The sequence below is a fragment of the Leptonychotes weddellii genome, chromosome 9, assembly GCF_054177405.1.
Source record: "Leptonychotes weddellii isolate Sample4059 chromosome 9, ASM5417740v2, whole genome shotgun sequence".
Lineage (NCBI taxonomy): Eukaryota > Metazoa > Chordata > Mammalia > Carnivora > Phocidae > Leptonychotes > Leptonychotes weddellii.
In genome coordinates this window covers 89,510,392-89,527,343 of record NC_138377.1, presented here as the reverse complement: position 1 = coordinate 89,527,343, position 16,952 = coordinate 89,510,392, and the positions used below count along the sequence as shown (strand labels likewise).

Genomic DNA, 16,952 nt, shown 5'->3' with positions numbered 1-16,952 from the left:
AGTGACAAGGACAGCATCGTTGTTTTGAAGACCAGTCCTCATTCTGGGTGAGAGGCTGGTGCCAGTAATTTTGCGGGAAGAAAACAGCGGCCGCTGATTGTCTCTTCCAGGAAATTAACATGGTGGATGGCAGCCACAAGGAAAACAAAGAACATTCCAAGGCCGTCTCTGCCTCAGCAGGGAGACGGCTCCGCACACGCAGCGCATGTCCCCTAGCCAGCTCTCACCCCCATCCCGAGAGTGCACGGTCACGGCCATGTCAGACTTACTACTTCCTGACTAACAAAACAATTATGCGGCGAACGGTGACTGTGGGAAGCCGAAGGGAGGGAGAAAGAAGGGAAACTCCTAGAATGGTGCCTTTCGTTGTCATAACCTGATAGCGATCACCGGAGAATTCTGACTTCAGCCGCCAGTCCAGAAATCACTAAGATGCCACCGAGGTTGGCTGTGGGGCCGCTCAGTGCTTTTCCTGCAGGCGGCCCAGAGCTCCCTGTTCTGGGCTGGGCAGACCTCACTGACTCAGCCATGGGGTTCAAGACCGGGGCTCGCTGGGGAATTCAATGGAAGTGTTGGTGGTGGGACTGAAGCTTTCCCGGTGAGAAGTCCTTTGGAACTACCCGTGTTTTATCCCATTTTGCGGTTTCGTGTGTTTGAGGCTATAAAAATGGGTTTTCCCTAAGTTTTATGTTTTAAGGTTTCTGAGATGCTGCTGAAGAATGTACAGAACTGCAACCTGTTGTCTTGTCCCCGTGCCTTTCTTCTAGGGATGGTTTTGGCCTGCTGCGGTTGTGGGGAAGTAGCCTGCGTGGAGTGAAGTGAGTGGCAGCCTTCCTAGGGAAACCCTTCTTAGATCTGCCACTCGTGACTTCAGACCCCTTGGCCCACTGGCCGTTTATGCCCATTGCTGAAGTCTGTGTGACCAATTTCCTCCAGTTTCAGCAATTACTCTCGCACTAGACAGACCGAACATTAATTCAAATAACAGTTAATATGAATTTAAATTCCTAGAATGTTAAAATGCATCATTGGCTTAGGAAATCTGTTTGTTGGCCTTTGGGGCTTTCCCCTTTCTCCTTTCTTGTTCCCCATTTTTCTGTTACAGTTGAATAAAATGTGGATCCTGGCAAAGTCAGCAAGGGTGGAGATGCCACACGGCTATTTGTCAGGTTAGGAGAAGAGTGAGAGACTGGTATCCTGTGGGACTGAGGGTTCCCCAGCCTCCTGACTTCCTGATGGAGGGTAGACTGAAGGTAGCCTGATTGCCACTTCTCTCTTAATCTCTTCCTTAAAACCCCATTAAGGATGGAGCACCCGGGTGGCTCAGTTGGTTAAGCGTCTGCCTTCAGCTCAGGTCATGATCCCAGGGTCCTGGGATGGAGCCCCACATCAGGCTCCCTGCTCAGCGGGGAATCTGCTTCTCCCTTTCCTTCTACCCCTCCTTCCTGCTTGTGTTCTCTCTCTCTCTCTCAAATAAATAAATGAATAAATCTAAAAAAAAAAAAAAAGCCACTAAGGAAAGCTCCTGGAATATCACATATAAAAATCAGAAAGACCTTTTAAAATCATTGCCCTCACTCTTCCTGAGAACCCCCTGCCTTACTGAGGACATTATGCTTTACAAAGTGCCTTGAACTAGGTTCTCAAAGAGTATTTGTAAAATTATGCCCAAAGAAAAGATTCTTTGAAATTAATTAGTAATGTCCCAGTCAAGAAAGAAAGACAAATAATAGATTCACTCTAAAATGAACTATACCAGGGGCGCCTGGGTGGCTCAGTCATTAAGCATCTGCCTTTGGCTTAGGTCATGATCCCAGGGTCCTGGGATCGAGCCCCGCATCGGGCTCCCCTGCTCAGTGGGAAGCCTGCTTCTCCCTCTCCCACTCCCCCTGCTTGTGTTCCCTCTCTCGCTGTGTCTCTCTCTGTCAAATAAATAAATAAAATCTTTAAAAAAAAATTATTTGTTTATTTTAGAGGGCAGGGATGGGTAAGGATTGTCAGACTTACTCTTATGATGTATTTTAAAGGATGTTTTAAATGAACAGTAATTCCTCAGAGATGCTGGCTGGCTGTCTGATTATTGGCAGGTGCATTTGGGGTGTGACTGGTTTTTTAAACAACATTCCAAGGTTATGCACCTGAAAAAATCTTATCCCATTCAGAATTTTCAGTCTGAAAGCCTGCACACATATTTAAATGATCTTTTCTAAGCCTTAATTCTTTTTTTTGAACTCTGTTTCCCGGAATTGCTTTCAGTGACTGCGCTGGGTTTCTTTGAATAACAGCAAAATCAAAATAAAGGCAGGTCGAGGTGAGTAGCACAGGGCTGACTCCAGCCATCCCTCTGGGCATTGGTTCCCCAACATCTTACAGGGCAGGCTCTTGTCTGATGAACACACTTTTGTGCTGCCACCAGAACCTGCCTCAGAAGTTACTTCTGTGTGTCTTGATGGTCCTTGACATGACCGTGGACTTGGCCCTTGGCATCAAATGCCTTGGACCTTTGTAGCTGGGAATGAGGTAGCTTGAGGTCCTAAAATGCTTGGCTGTAGGAGGTTTTGTTTTGAAAAATAAATAACAATTGGAAATAGATTTGCGTGACTGATGCTCCTTGCCATGGGCTGTGCTGCTATGGATTTAAAGCAAAAGCACACAATTACTGGGTGGGGGGGCGGGATAAACAACCTAACTCTTTACCAGCGCATTCTATTGAAATTGTTTGCCTTGAAGGGAAAATAATACTTTATTTTCCATCAACACCACATAAGCATTGTGTCCGTTGCCTTGTCTCTTCTATAATGGCTTGGTATTGAAAGGAATGCTTTTTGATCCATAGTAGTAAACGTTTGTTTTTAAATAAGGCAAAAAAAAAAAAAAAAAAAAAAGGAGGGGGCAGGTGTATAGAAACAAAGAGTTCTAGCTCTGGTAAGAGTTCTGGCAGAACTTTGGGCGCCTGGGTGGTTAAGCGTCTGCCCTTGGCTCAGGTCATGATCTCAGGGTCCTGGGATCGAGTCCCGAATCAGGCTCCCTGCTCGGCGGGAAGCCTGCTTCTCCCTCTGCCCCCCTCTCTCTCTCTCTGTCTCTCATGAATAAATAAATAAAATCTTTAAAAAAAAAAAAATTCTGGCAGAACTTTCACTCTGGACCTTGAGAACATTTCATTATGTTCCCTTTCCTAAGCCAAAAATGAGATGAAATAGACAACTTGGTTGCCACATGGGCTTCTCTTCCCCTTTGGATTATTACTTTCTCCCTGACTAGATGACACCTGTGGGGTCTTGCCATGAAAAAGATGTCCCCACTGTTGGAGAAATGACAGGTCAACTCTCCCGTAATCATCAAATCACAGCATAGTATGGCAGGACTGAATGGGGAAGACTATCTGGTTCAACAGTGTATCTAAAAACAGAGGAGGGGAGGGGAGCCCTGGAGAAAGATTCTGGCAGAGATTCTCAGGGGGGTTGGTAAATTGCATTCACTGACTGGTAGTTTTAGGTTGCTCAGTCTTTTTGCTATCTCACCACACAGATCTTAGAAGCTTCTCCCACTTCCTCTGCTTACCCACCTCTCCAAATGCCAGCCTTGCCATGGGCTTTACCTAGAAAGTGGGTCGCTGACATGATATGCACTGGTGTCTTTCAGTTCTGCTTTATATCTGTTTAGCATTACTTCTCATCTTAGGCCTCTGCATTAGAAATAAAGCTCCCAGGGGCCCCTGGGTGGCTCAGTCAGTTAGGCGTCCGACTCTTGGTTTCTGCTTGGGTTGTGATCTCAGGGTCGTGAGATGGAGCCGTGTCAGCAGAGAATCTGCTTGAGATTTTCTCTCTCTCCCTTCCTCCCTCTGCCCCTCCCCCCCTAAAATAAATAAACCTTAAAAACAAAACAAAACAAAACAGAAAGCTGCTAAACTTCACCATGTCTTTATTTAAAAGGAGTATGACCTATCCTTCATTCTTTTGCTAGCTCCCTCAACTCCAGTGGCAGACCTTGCCAGATACTACTGTCCTTAAAACGTGAGTGAGGAGGAGAAGGAATGCCAATGTTTATGAAGCACTTACTATGTGCTAGGCACTGGCTCTGCGGACACTCGACCTGGGTACCCTTTTATAATGCGGTAGGAATCATTTTAAAGGAGAGGAGGAAAATCAGGCGCAGAGAGAGTAAGAAAGCTGCCCACGTTCAGATGGCTAGTAAGTAACAGGGCTGGGATTCAATCCCAGGCTCTAGAACTTGCAGATTTAACCTCTGCACTTTACCTTCAAGGTCATACTCATCTCTTTCCTTTCTTCTCCTTTTAAGACAGTTTTCACTTTCATCCTTGGTTTGTATACGGTGAAGCTAATGTCATAAGGTGAAGTGTGCTAGTGGGTTCTGTGTATCCTCTTTGCGTCCCTGGTGTCTAACTGTGCAGGTTCCCAGCAAGTAGTGGTAGGACTTGCAGCTGGATGGACCTGTGTGTGAGCATGTGGCATGTGGCGTGTGTGTGTGTGTGTGTGTGTGTGTGTGTGTGAGATGATTTTTTAAGATGGTGGCAGTCATGGGCATTAAAAAGGACCTGCTATTCTGAGCTCAGGCGGTGACAGTAAGATGTGCCTGTCGCAGCTGTTAGCAATCAGAGTGTTTCCATCTCATGGGAAATGTGCTGCCATCACTTGTGAAGTGGCTTTCAAAGCCTTGCCACACGGAAGTACCAGAGTGTGTGAATGGTGCACTTTTACTGCAAATTGGAAGAATTCACTTATTCCGATGATAATGTCACACTCACTCACCCAAGCTATCTGAAGTGACAAAAGCACACATGGCCAAATGCTGGGTAGCTGATAGGAGTCTGTGCAGGACGGTCATAGAATGTCCTCCAAAATGTTTGTCTGCAGGCAAAAGCAGCTCCTTGGACGGTAGGAGCAGAAACCAAAAGTCGAATAAGGACGGTGCCGTGCACCTCACTGTGATATGGCCACATGGCTGCCGTGTTCTTACCTCATCTCTAGTACATGACTCACATAAGAATAGGTAGCTTCAAGATAAACACCCATGGTATACCTTTGCTTTTGTTGGGAAAAATGACATTTATTAGATTATGTCATTAGTCTGTGAAATGATGCTTAGTCTGATGTTCAGACCTTCTTAAAATAAATCTGACAGTCTCTTAGCTTGGTCAGAACATTCCTTCTCCTCTGCCTCGCAACTACTCAATACCCCCAAGGCTCTGCTGCCTTTTACTGCATCTCCCTTTCCTACAAAGAAATAGCTACCAGCTCCTGGTTTCTCCCCATAGGAATAGACTTGGAAACAACTGTGCTTCAGCTCTCAGCAAATATTGTTAGCCATTCTCTGGTTGATCTTGTATAATTAAGAATGGAAATACTTCTGGGGTGCCTGGGTGGCTCAGTCGTTAAGCGTCTGCCTTCGGCTCAGGTCATGATCCCAGGGTCCTGGGATCGAGCCCCGCATCGGGCTCCCTGCTCGGCGGGAAGCCTGCTTCTCCCTCTCCCGCTCCCCCTGCTTGTGTTCCCTCTCTCGCTGCCTCTATCTCTGTCAAATAAATAAATAAAATCTTAAAAAAAAAAAAAAAGAATGGAAATACTTCTTTAAAAAGAAAGTTTAGAGAGCCTGCAGTTAGAGTCAGAAGAAACTCCTCAGGTCACTTTTCTGGTCGTTCCTATGCCTGGCTGAACTGGTTGTCTAAGAAAAGCATCATAAAAGATAATTGTAAAAAAATACTATTGAACTGCAATCCAGAAATACATCTGTGATGTATCTGAAGGCTTAGAACTTGACATATTGGTTGTTTAGATGTCATTGGCTATGTCCTGGAAATTAGAGGTGGAGAACCCAGCAGAATTTTTCTTCCAGGAGTTGGTCACTAATCCTTCAAGATCTTACAGTCTTAATATGATTAATATGACTACATCTACACTTCTGCTTCTGGCAAGTCTGAATAATTTGCTTATGACTTTTAATAAAAACCAGACCTTTCCGTGGCTTGTTTCCATTCTCCCTATTAATTCTAGGGAGATTTCGTAAAGTGGGAAATAGCACAGAGGTAGAAGGGGGGATCTGGGCTGTGGAATAATCCTTCTTACCATCCTCACCTGAGGTCCTTGGACGGAGAAAGTTATCATATCATCGACCTGTATTCCTGTGGCTATGGATGTATTGTCATTTTAGTCCTCATTGGCTTACTATGGAGGGATGTAAATGTATTCCCAAGGTTTAAAGTTACAAGTTATTTTCAGTCTTTTGCCATGAATCCAGACTTGATTTGGTTAGAGAATATTTCTTTAAATGACATAATCTACTATTCAATGAATAGTAACTGATCAAAAAAACAATCCCAGCTAATGGAAAGAAGCAGTGGATTCACCTGGATTCTTGTTATTTTGACCTACTTCCTCATGTCTTCGTCCAGCTGATATTTGTGGTAGCACCACTGGGGTGGGGAGGGGGAGGTCATAGAAATTGTACAATCGAAATTTGCAATCAATGACGGACTTTTTAGGCAGGAGATTTTAGCTCTTTAAGGAGTGTTCTGAGGCAAACAGAATGTTTTGATTGATTTATTCAGTAAACTATGATGCCATATGCTAAGCATACAATGGATGAGATTTATATGCAGCTGTAAAACAAATAGATTTAAACAAATGTCCTCTTTGTTATAAGATCCATTTCTATGTCAATAGGTTGTTCTGTCCATGGACTGGTGGTGGTTGAATCACCAGGTTTGTTGATTTTTGTAACATTGTATGTACCTATTAAAAAAAATAAATAAAAGCTTCTACATTGAAATACCAAGATTATACAATGAGGCTAGCCTGAGGTATGCATAAGCAGGTGTGAAGTTAAGAGAGCTGCCAAATGGAGTGTTAGGTGTGAGAATTTGGGGGCAATTGTGTAAAGTAAGATTATTTCATAAAATGCAGTAATTCTAATGTTTTGAGTTAAGCAGAAACTAGATAAGATCTCCAGATTTGGTTTGGTTTTAAAGATGTTCTTTTCTGTTGTTGTGAAAAACAGACTTCAAATGATGAAAGCAAAGAGCTGACCCCATTGCTCTCAACTGCAAGCAGAGGAAGATTTAACCTAAATGGGGTGCAGTTGTTCTTGTTTAGGGGAAAAAAGGAATTGGTATCTAGAGTGAGGTTGATCACGAGTAAAGATTAGATGCAGTTCTGTTAGTCAGATGACATTTTTTGGCCTAGTATTATCCAGAAGAATGTAAGGGACACACATCTATTGTTGGAAAAGAAGTTATTAGGGGTTTACCTTAATCATACTCTAACCACTTAGTAAAATAAAATATTCTTTTTCCTGCTGGTAGGAAATGACAGTTAACCCACACTGAGAGATTCAAGAGAAGAATTTTTATTAGATATTTCTGATCTCAAGGTCCTAGAAAATCTTCAGGAATTAAATGCTGAAAAGAAAAATGTAGTTAATTCTAGAATTTTAGAGGAACCTTATCCCAACTGAGAATAATTGGCCAAGTGGCCAGTTACCTTTGTTTTGGTCCCTGATTGCATATAACCCCGCACATTCTCAACAACAAATATGTCTCACTATTTACAAAAGCAATAGAGAGGTTAGATTAGGGAAGACAAAACAGAGAGAAGTATTTGTACTACTGATATTAATGTATCATCTTTTATTGAGTGAGCATTTATTCAGTGTTTGCCCACTGGATGAGTAAAGAGAAGCTGCTTCTCTTGCCATTCAAGTATTTTATGCAAGGTTGAGGTAGTTACCAAAAGAGGTAAAACGTCAATTACCTTAAATGTAGGTGTTTTGCACATTACCGTGTAGTAGGAGGGTTCGGTTCTAGGCAGAACCGGATCTAAAAATCAAAGCCATCCACTATTCCTCTGTATGAAAAATCTGTTTCCTCTCTGGTTGGACAGAATTTATTCTCCCTGTCTGGGGACAGAAGTGCTCATTTGGATTGGGCTTTTAACAAAGATATGTATGCATCGGGGAACGTGAGTCAGTTTCTCTGGAAAGCTTAATCTAGTAAGGATAGAAGCATATTACAAAGGATTAATATTCAGTTCCCATTGTCAGAACTACCTGCATATTCACAGAAAGCCACATGAGAAGATACGCCTGTCTCCCTTATTCTTCAGAGATTTCCTGCATACCCAGCTAAACTCTTTCTGAATTCATAGAGGGGATTCTGGCCCAGTGTTTTAACTCCTCTGCACTGAAGTCATGCATGTATAAAGTCTGAAGGAAATAGCCGAAGTTCCAAAATTCCACTTTTGACTTATTTTAGATTTAGTTTGCAAATGTTTGTTCTCTTGACTGTTTGAGGTTTGTTTATGTGTATGTATTATGGCAGGTATAGGCATTACTTTTTATTAAAAAATCATTTTATAAAAAACTGTTAAGTTTTCAGCAGAAACCACAATCAATTTAAAGAAATGGCTTTAGGGGCGCCTCGGTGGCTCAGTCATTAAGCGTCTGCCTTCGGCTCAGGTCATGATCCCAGGGTCCTGGGATCGAGCCCCGCTTCCGGCTCCTTGCTCCGCGGGAAGCCTGCTTCTCCCTCTCTCGCTCCCCCTGCTTGTGTTCCCTCTCTCACTGTGTCTCTCTCTGTCAAATAAATAAATAAAATATTAAATAAACAAAAAAACAATCTGATTAAGAAATGGGCAGAGGAGGGGCACCTGGGTGGTTCAGTCGTTAAGCGTCTGCCTTGGGCTCAGGTCATGATCCAAGAGTCCTGGGATCGAGCCCTGCATCGGGCTCCCCTGCTCAGTGGGAAGCCTGCTTCTCCCTCTCCCACTCCCCCTGCTTGTGTTCCCTCTCTTGCTGTGTCTCTCTCTGTCAAATAAATAAATAAAAATCTTAAAAAAAAAAAAAAAGAAATGGCTTTAAATAGTAGGTAAGATACAGGAGTTTTGTCGAACATGGGCTAGGACTTTTTTTTTTTAATGGCTCTAATTTGACAAGCTCCTTTGAGTCAGACGTCGGCTGACTCAGAATGTCACCGTGTGACATGTATGTTTATGGTTTAACATGTGGGAATCCTTCCATTTCCACAATGCCTCCTCAAAACTGCACAAGCCCTGGTGAAAGTTTCGTTTCGGTGACTTTGCTCCTGACAGCCATCTATGTGTTCTTTTTTTTCTTGAGACTAAGATAGTAACATCTGGACCTATTAGTCCCTCGGGAAGGCATTTTGGGAACCAACAATTTAAAAAAAAACAACTAAGTCTGGCTAGCAGATGAAAATTACAGTTCTGTGTATTTTTCTTTAGTCTCTTTGTGGAGGAGCCTGTTGTGGGTAGTGAGGGCACAGCGTCCTGGTCCTTGCCAAGAATGATATGCCAAGCTTCCTAAAGCTTCCCATTTATATAAGTCTTTTCATCTTCAAAGAGCTTTGCGAGCATTCATTTACCACCACCTGCCTGGGAGGTAAGAATTATTCCCATTTTATAGACGGAGGAAGTGGAGGTGTAAGTGACTTGCTTGAGGCCACCCAGCAAGTTGAGGGTCAGAGAGAGACTTGGAAGGATTGCCAACTCCACTTCTTAGCTAGATCAGCCTGCAGCTCTTTCTCTTGTGTGTCGTTTCCCTTGGGAGCCCCAGATCGATGCTAGCATAAATCTAAAGGCATCATATAATCCTGAATAGGGAAGAGACCCCAAGTCTTACTTGTGGCTGCCTCTACCATTGAAACTCTGGGAAATCCAGCCAGAGAGAAGCTATTTTACCCTCCTGAGATTCACTGTCTGCATCTGTAGAATGGGTGTGATAATACCCAGCGGCCTACTTCAGAGTTGCTGGGAGCACCAAAATCAAAACGTGCTGATGAGAACAAAAACTTTCAAGCCTGTTACAGAACTCTGCAAATATCAGACATTCTTATCGCTGCCAGAAATGACCACGAGGTTGCGGTATCAAAGGGGTAGGGCTTTTCTAGTTAGGTGGCTAATTGCTTCGGTGATGTTCAGTGAGGATTAAGTACTGTTTTTATGAAAGAATTCACAATTAGTGGAAGGAAAGACTGTATCAGGGAAACATACTAGTATGATAATTAGTATATAGTTAGAAGACAAAATGGCAGAACACGTTGATGGTTAGTTTGGACAATATGCCACTGGAACTCGGCCTTCCCCACCCCCGAGGATCATCGAACATGCCTGGGCTGTGGAACATAGCCATGCTGTACCCCGAGCCATGCGTCCAGGACAACTGAAGGTGCCAGACTGGTTAAAGCCCACAGTCTATTCCCCTCCCGCCACGGAGATGTAATGAGAGCTCTCTGAAAGGCCTCTGGTGGCCTGTGGCCTCCAGCAGCAGCCCTGAGAGAGTGGAGGAAAAGCATTTTGCTCCCTGAATTGTTTACCACTAGTATGCACAGCACCTTCACACAGGATAAAGCATATTACAAAACCTGGCAAGGATGGTTTCAAAAAGAGGTGCTTCTCTGGGCAGACAAATGAGAGCGAGGCTCCCTTACTCCGGACTGTTACAGCCTCTCTGCAGCAGGCTCAACAGCCAGGTGAATTTTGGCCCCTACTTTTGTCCCCTTGGCGGGGCCCCATTGGGCAGGGCACAGTGTCCTTGGCACCAGGAGATAGCCAGACCCAGAGGGGCCAGAAAATTCTAGAAGCCGGGAGCTTTGAAAGCCGCTCCAGGTAAGCAGGTGAAGCCTCTGCCACTCTCCCCCAGCCGGCCTTGACGTGCAGGCCCGGCCACATCCAGGCAGCTGCAGAAGCCTTTAATACCCCAGCAGTTTTAAACTGGGGATAAAATAAAGTGACTAATCCATAAAGGACTCAAGCCATTTTACTGAAAATAAAATCAAATGCCTTAGGGTTTTTCTTTTTAATCTTTATTGGTTTTTCTGCTTACAAAAGTAATACATGCCGATTGTAAAAAATTCAAACACTGGGGGAATATGTAACATAGCAAGTGAAAAGCCTTCCATATTCTCAGCCCTCCAGAAGAAAGACTGTCAACAGATCGGTGTAAAAGATAGTTGTTTTGGGTTTGGGGTTTGTTTTTTTTTATTTTTTTAAAGATTTTATTTATTTGACAGAGAGAGACACAGTGAGAGAGGGAACACAAGCAGGGGCAGAGGGAGAGGGAGAACAGGCTTCTTGCGGAGCAGGGAGCCCGACGCGGGGCTCGATCCCAGGACCCTGGGATCATGACCTGAGCCGAAGGCAGACGCTTAACGACTGAGCCACCCAGGCGCCCCTGTTGTTTTTTTTTAAGCAGTAGTTCTCTATGGTTTTTGCAAGACACACAAAATTGCGTAACGTTCATCTGTGTCACATACTCTCATGGGTGTACCCAAGGTTTGGCCATTTCCTGGCAAGCCAGCAGTAACCCCACCCTGTTCAGTCCAATTCGAGAAAGTATATGGTTATTGCACGTGAGCTAGAGTGAAAGATATTACTGGGGTAACCGTAGGTCCCTGTTAGTTTATTTTTTATATGAACCAATAAAAATTTTAATTTTTTGTTACTATTATTAGTAGCACATTCCTTGGGACACATACCACAACTGATTGCAATATACTGCGGGACTGTAGTCGTTAAGTGCCAGGGCTGTGAAGGATTGCTGCGGTAGCTGGTATGAACTGCCTGTCATATCATTGGGAGGATAAGCAGCTTTTCTCTATCCCCACTTTGGAAAGGGCTTAAAGTCTGGAGAAAGGAATTTCATTTCGCTATAAGGCAGGATTTCTTATCAACAATAACAATAATAATAACTACTATTTATCGAGTGCCAAATAGATCTAACAACTGCGTGATGTGCATGTATCTAGAGAGAATACATATATAAAATAATCATTTATGTGCTACATCATTTATCCATTATACAATGGAGAATCTTCAGATATGAAACTCAGGCTCAGAGAGGTTAAGTAATTTGCCCAGCCTTAAAAAATTGTTAAACATTGCTGTCCGTCACCTTAAGGTCAAAAACTCTACTCAGCATTTTATAAAATGGAGAAGAATGGTCTAGAAGGTTGGCGATTACTTACAGTTATAGAGTACTGATAAGTAAAGTAACTCCCAGGAAGATATCTTGACATCAGTTCTGAGTAGCTATCAAAGTTTAACCAAATTATTTGTGCTTAGTCCTTTGCATCCTTGGTTAATGGTGACATACTAATAGCAGTCTGTTCCTGATGTTGTTGTTGGAGCAATTTAGCTTGGCTGTGAAGGATGGTGGGAAAAGGGGGAAAAAAAACTACTGAGTTACACAAAAAAGACAAAACGTGTCCAAATCCCAAACTTACCTCTTCCTAGTTCTCTGACTTTGCGCATTGTTTAGCCTCTCTGAGCTTCCCTTTTCTTATCTGAAAAATGCAGATGATGATGATGGTGATAGCACTCCCTCCCTCATAGGGTATTGGAGGAATGGATATAATGCCTAACACATTATAAGCCTAAATACATGTTGCATATTATTGGTTATTATAAATCCATTAGATTATCATGGCATCACCTTTCACCCATAGAGTGGGTACAACTCTTGTACAATTACACTTTTTAATTCTTTGGGAGAATGGGTATTTTTCTCTGGACCAAGATATCTCCCCAGAAAAAGGTCCTGAGGCGTAAATGAGGTGTTAAGAATGCCATTGTCCATGTTCTTGTCCCTTTTATAATTAAAAGTAAAAAGCCAACCTTTTACGGAAGTACAATGCTAAATGACAGCCCAGCCCAAGGACCACTTGGCGAATGAGCACACTTGCATTCCAGGATTTCCTGCCTCCCCAGTGCCACTTGTTGTCAGCTCCTTGAAGCTGCAGAAATTTGCCTCTGCAGGTGTGGAGAGCGTGCTTGAATTACTTAGGGTGCATGAGAGAGCAAATTATTGAGGCAATAGAGCTGAAAATGTGGGCAAATTAGAATTTTTCATAGCAAGATTGTGCATTGTTAAGCCAATTCATGATTATATGTGTGTGTCTTGCTTCAGATATTCCGCTACACAATAAACCTCTTTGCCGCGATGAATATGTATGGAGACTAATTTAATCAATATACTTGTAACAGTAGTGGAGTCTGACAGAACTCATCCTTTGAAATTCTGGCTGCGTTAATCTGTGCAGTATATATATGGGCCAAGACTCATAATTTGTGTTAAAAGAAGATTATTTTGAAAAGAAACAACACTGCCTGTTAGAAAATGAAAAAAGCCTGGGGGATAGAAAGCAAAGGGCAAAGGGATTTTTGTCTTTTTCCCTCTTATTGGTCTGAAAACTCAAATTTAAGGAACTAAACTGCTTTCTTTTTGAAAAAATACGGCAAGGCATTTTTTTTTTTCCTCATTGATACATTTGAATTCTGTAAATTGACTAAAAGGTGCAGGGAAGTAGCTTTTATGCATTGTTGGATTAAATGGAAGATTGAGTAAGTGCCCTGGTCGAATCTGCAAATGTTTGCTTTCTGGAAATATCAACACATGTGATCACATCACATTCAGGGAGTTTGCTTTTTGGAGCAGGTGGATTTTAATCATTTCCTAAAGAGCACTCGCCACTGAAATTGTCTTCTGAGATAAGAGAGTCAACCCAGAGGGTAAGCTAGTTGAATCGTTGCATCTGACCAATCAGAGTACTTGAACTTTGCTTTGGAGAACCCTCCCATCACCTTACCATGAGATTCCTAGTGAAGCTTTTCTAATTCCCATTCTTTGACCAACGTTGTCCACGGGAGCTAAGTACAAACACAGTGGGGGTTAAAGGTCTAGGCCAATGGCCCCTGCTTGAAAATACAGGTCAATCTACAGTGAGTCCATTCATACTAAGCATCTTGGCCTCCATAAATCTTGGGAAATACGTCTCAGCTTGAGTGCCCTCCAGATGCGAAGACCCTGGGAGCTGAAGGAAGGCTGAGTTTGGAAGCCCGACTAGGCCAGCAGTCCTGTGCAGTATTAGGCACCAAACTCTGAGCGTGCTACAGTGACCCTCCCGCACCACCACCTCCTGCCCCCGCAGCCAGGCCGTGAGTCATTCCAAGGGTGGAGGTGCCAGGCTAGGATCCCAGGGCCACCGCCATCATGAACAGACCCCTCCGTGCCAGATCTCCATATCACTTGTGGGATCACAGGAAGCCATTGGCAGGCATTTTGGTCCTGCCTTAAACATCATCATTTCACTTCTCATGCATAAGCCACTATGAGCCCAGGCAGAATGAACAGCAATACATTATTCTCCATCCAATCCAGATAGTTTTACTCAGCGTTCCCAATATGGTCTGCCCAGGGCCTTCGTATCTTATAAAGAACTAAGTAGAGGTGCTTGATCTCTCCATTGTTAAGCTGGAAGGAAGGTAAATCTTGAAAGGCCCAAGTTCAGCACTGAGGTTGCTTTAATTGCCTCCCATCGTTTTGATGCTGACTTAAACTACAGGGTTTAGCGAAGTTTGTGTCTGGTTTCTGTGATTACGGCTTGAGGTGAGACGTAAGCAGAAGCAGCTCAGTGTCGGTCTTTTTATTTCACATATAAATTTTGTTTAATAGATGGTCCAAGTACTTTATGTTGCCTAATCTATTCCTTAGGGGTTAGGGTGGGGGAGGCTTGTTCTCATTACAGACTAGTTAATCCCTGTGGGAAAATCCAGGCCATCACTCTCAGCTGATAACACCTTTCAGAGTGTCTGTACCACCGCTTGGCTTTTGTGTCTCAGAAGGGTTGGACGTAACTCTGTCTAGAGCTACAGACAGTATTTGACACAAAACTTGGCCTTGACTATATTAAAAATATCAGAGGGGCCATCAATGTGAAGCATTATTAGAGTTCAGATTTCATAAAGAAGTTCCTTGAAGAAATCAAACAAGACACTAAGATGAGGCAGACTTAGAAATTATCATTTTTGTTAAATGTGACCTTATAACACATTAAGCTGCAGAACTCAGAATGGACAGTATACAAAGAAACCATTAGAAAGCTTACCCATTACGGAAAATATATCGGATGTAAGATTTTGAACAATCTCTAACTCTGGACAATGAAGCTCACTGTGTCAACACTAAAAGTGATTGACGTGAGGGGCACCGGGGTGGCGCAGTCGGTTAAGCGTCTGACTCTTGGTTTCGGCTCAGGTTGTGATCACAGGATCGTGAAATCTAGCCCCGTGTCAGCCTTTGCGCTCAGCGTGGAGTCTGCTTAAGACTCTCTCTCCCTTCTTTACCTCTCCCTCTGCCCCTACCCTCCCCAAACCCCCGTGCTCGCTCACTCTCTCTCTCTCCCCCTTACTCTCTAAAATAGGTAAATAAATCTTGAAAAAAAAGTGATAGACATGAAAAGGGACTCTCCTTCCAGAATAGCTTGCACTCCCTAAAAGTCACCACAGTACTTGTACTAGTCCCCTTGAAAGGAAGTTAGCAGGTACACATGGTTTATAATGAGGTTAAATCCAGTAATTTAATGTATACTGTTTCTGAGTATTGAATGCAAACATCGCATCAAATCCAGAATAAATGGTTGTGGAAATTATTCCAGGTTATGGGATTACACCGGAAGAAAGAGCGGGCTGTATGTATGTGTGTGTTACTTACATTGTGCGACATATTCCTTGTTGATAAGTCATTGCTTTGTGTAAGGCATGGGGTTAGGTAGGGGCTATATGAAAATGAAGTACACTTACGCTCTTACAATTGTGTTTGTGTGTGTGATTAAGTAATCTGACATGATATCCGTAGTGAAAACCATGAAAAATAAAACTTAGCCTAATGGAACATTCCGGGTACCCTGGTGAATGTTGCCATCCTGTGTATACAGCTCAGTATTGGTCTTCTTTATTTCACATGTAAATTATATTTAATAGGTGGGCCAAGAACTTTGTTTTGCCTAATTATTTCTGAGGTTATTTTTTTAATCCTTAATTACGTTCTTTCCAACCAACTGTGCTCAAGGTATATTGTGTTTGCTTAGAAATGTGCTTTGTCATATTTGAGAACTTTGGTGTGATATCTGTTAGTTATTGGGTGGTCTTCCAACATGAAGCATCTTCAAATGATCAGTTGGTTAGAAACATATGCACACTATACCAATCAGTTTCCAACATAAAGAACTGAGAAACTACATATACTATTCACCAGGATTCACCATTATTAAATTCAGATAGGATATTAACTTTATGGTTGAAAGGTTTTGATTGTACACAAATGGACTGATTTTCAACACATGCCAACTACATTAATTAAAAAAGATAATTAAGGCATTCTTAACTTGCCAGCATATGTAACTTATTAATATTTTGAATTGAATCATTTTCCTAAGTAGTCTTGACTTTTTGGAGTATACTTTTTTCCCTACCAGTGGAGCTACAATGCTCAGCCAAGACAGATTTATGACCTTTTAAAAATAATGATGGAAAATGAGATCGGAGGAAACATTTTAGTATCTGCTTTGCTCTGAGGCCTAAACTGCGAGCTCTCCAGTTCTTGAAGGCTTTGAAATGCTGATTCCAGTCTTCTTGTGGGTTTTTAAACACCTTCTCAAATGACCCATTTTAATAACCCGAAAGCTATTATATAACGAGCAGCCATAATTTAGTCCAGGGCTCTAGGGGGACCCTCACAGTTCAGCAATGAATAGTTAATGCAGTATAATGTTTAGCAGGTTATTAGTTTTCACTATACAAATGCTGATCAGGGAACGCTTTTATAAGGTGTTTAAAAGAAAATGTAATTAACTGGTTGCGTGCTTCTGTTGCAGCTCAAATTGAAATTATTCCTTGCAAGATCTGTGGAGACAAATCATCAGGAATCCATTATGGTGTCATTACATGTGAAGGCTGCAAGGTAAGCCTTTTTAATTGTTGTTGTTGTTTCTATTAATGTTAGAATGTATCTTTGTGATGTGACTTCTACTATGTCTGAAAATTCAACTCCTCGCATTTTGAGTGATGAGAGATGACAGGACAGGATAAATATTTTGGTGTTAAATTACAATTAAGAAAGTCATATATATTTTTATGTCTTCCATC

The 16,952-nt window shown here is 42.5% G+C and overlaps 1 protein-coding gene across 1 annotated transcript in view; it reads left to right on the top strand.

Annotated features, from left to right (window-relative positions):
- The window catches only part of RORA (RAR related orphan receptor A), a 101,258-nt gene that overhangs the window by 41,742 nt on the left and 42,564 nt on the right, over positions 1-16,952 (top strand). Inside the window, exon 2 of the mRNA XM_081831197.1 lies at positions 16,682-16,767. Coding sequence (XP_081687323.1) covers positions 16,682-16,767 — 86 coding nt within the window. The remainder of the gene's footprint in view (positions 1-16,681; positions 16,768-16,952) is intronic.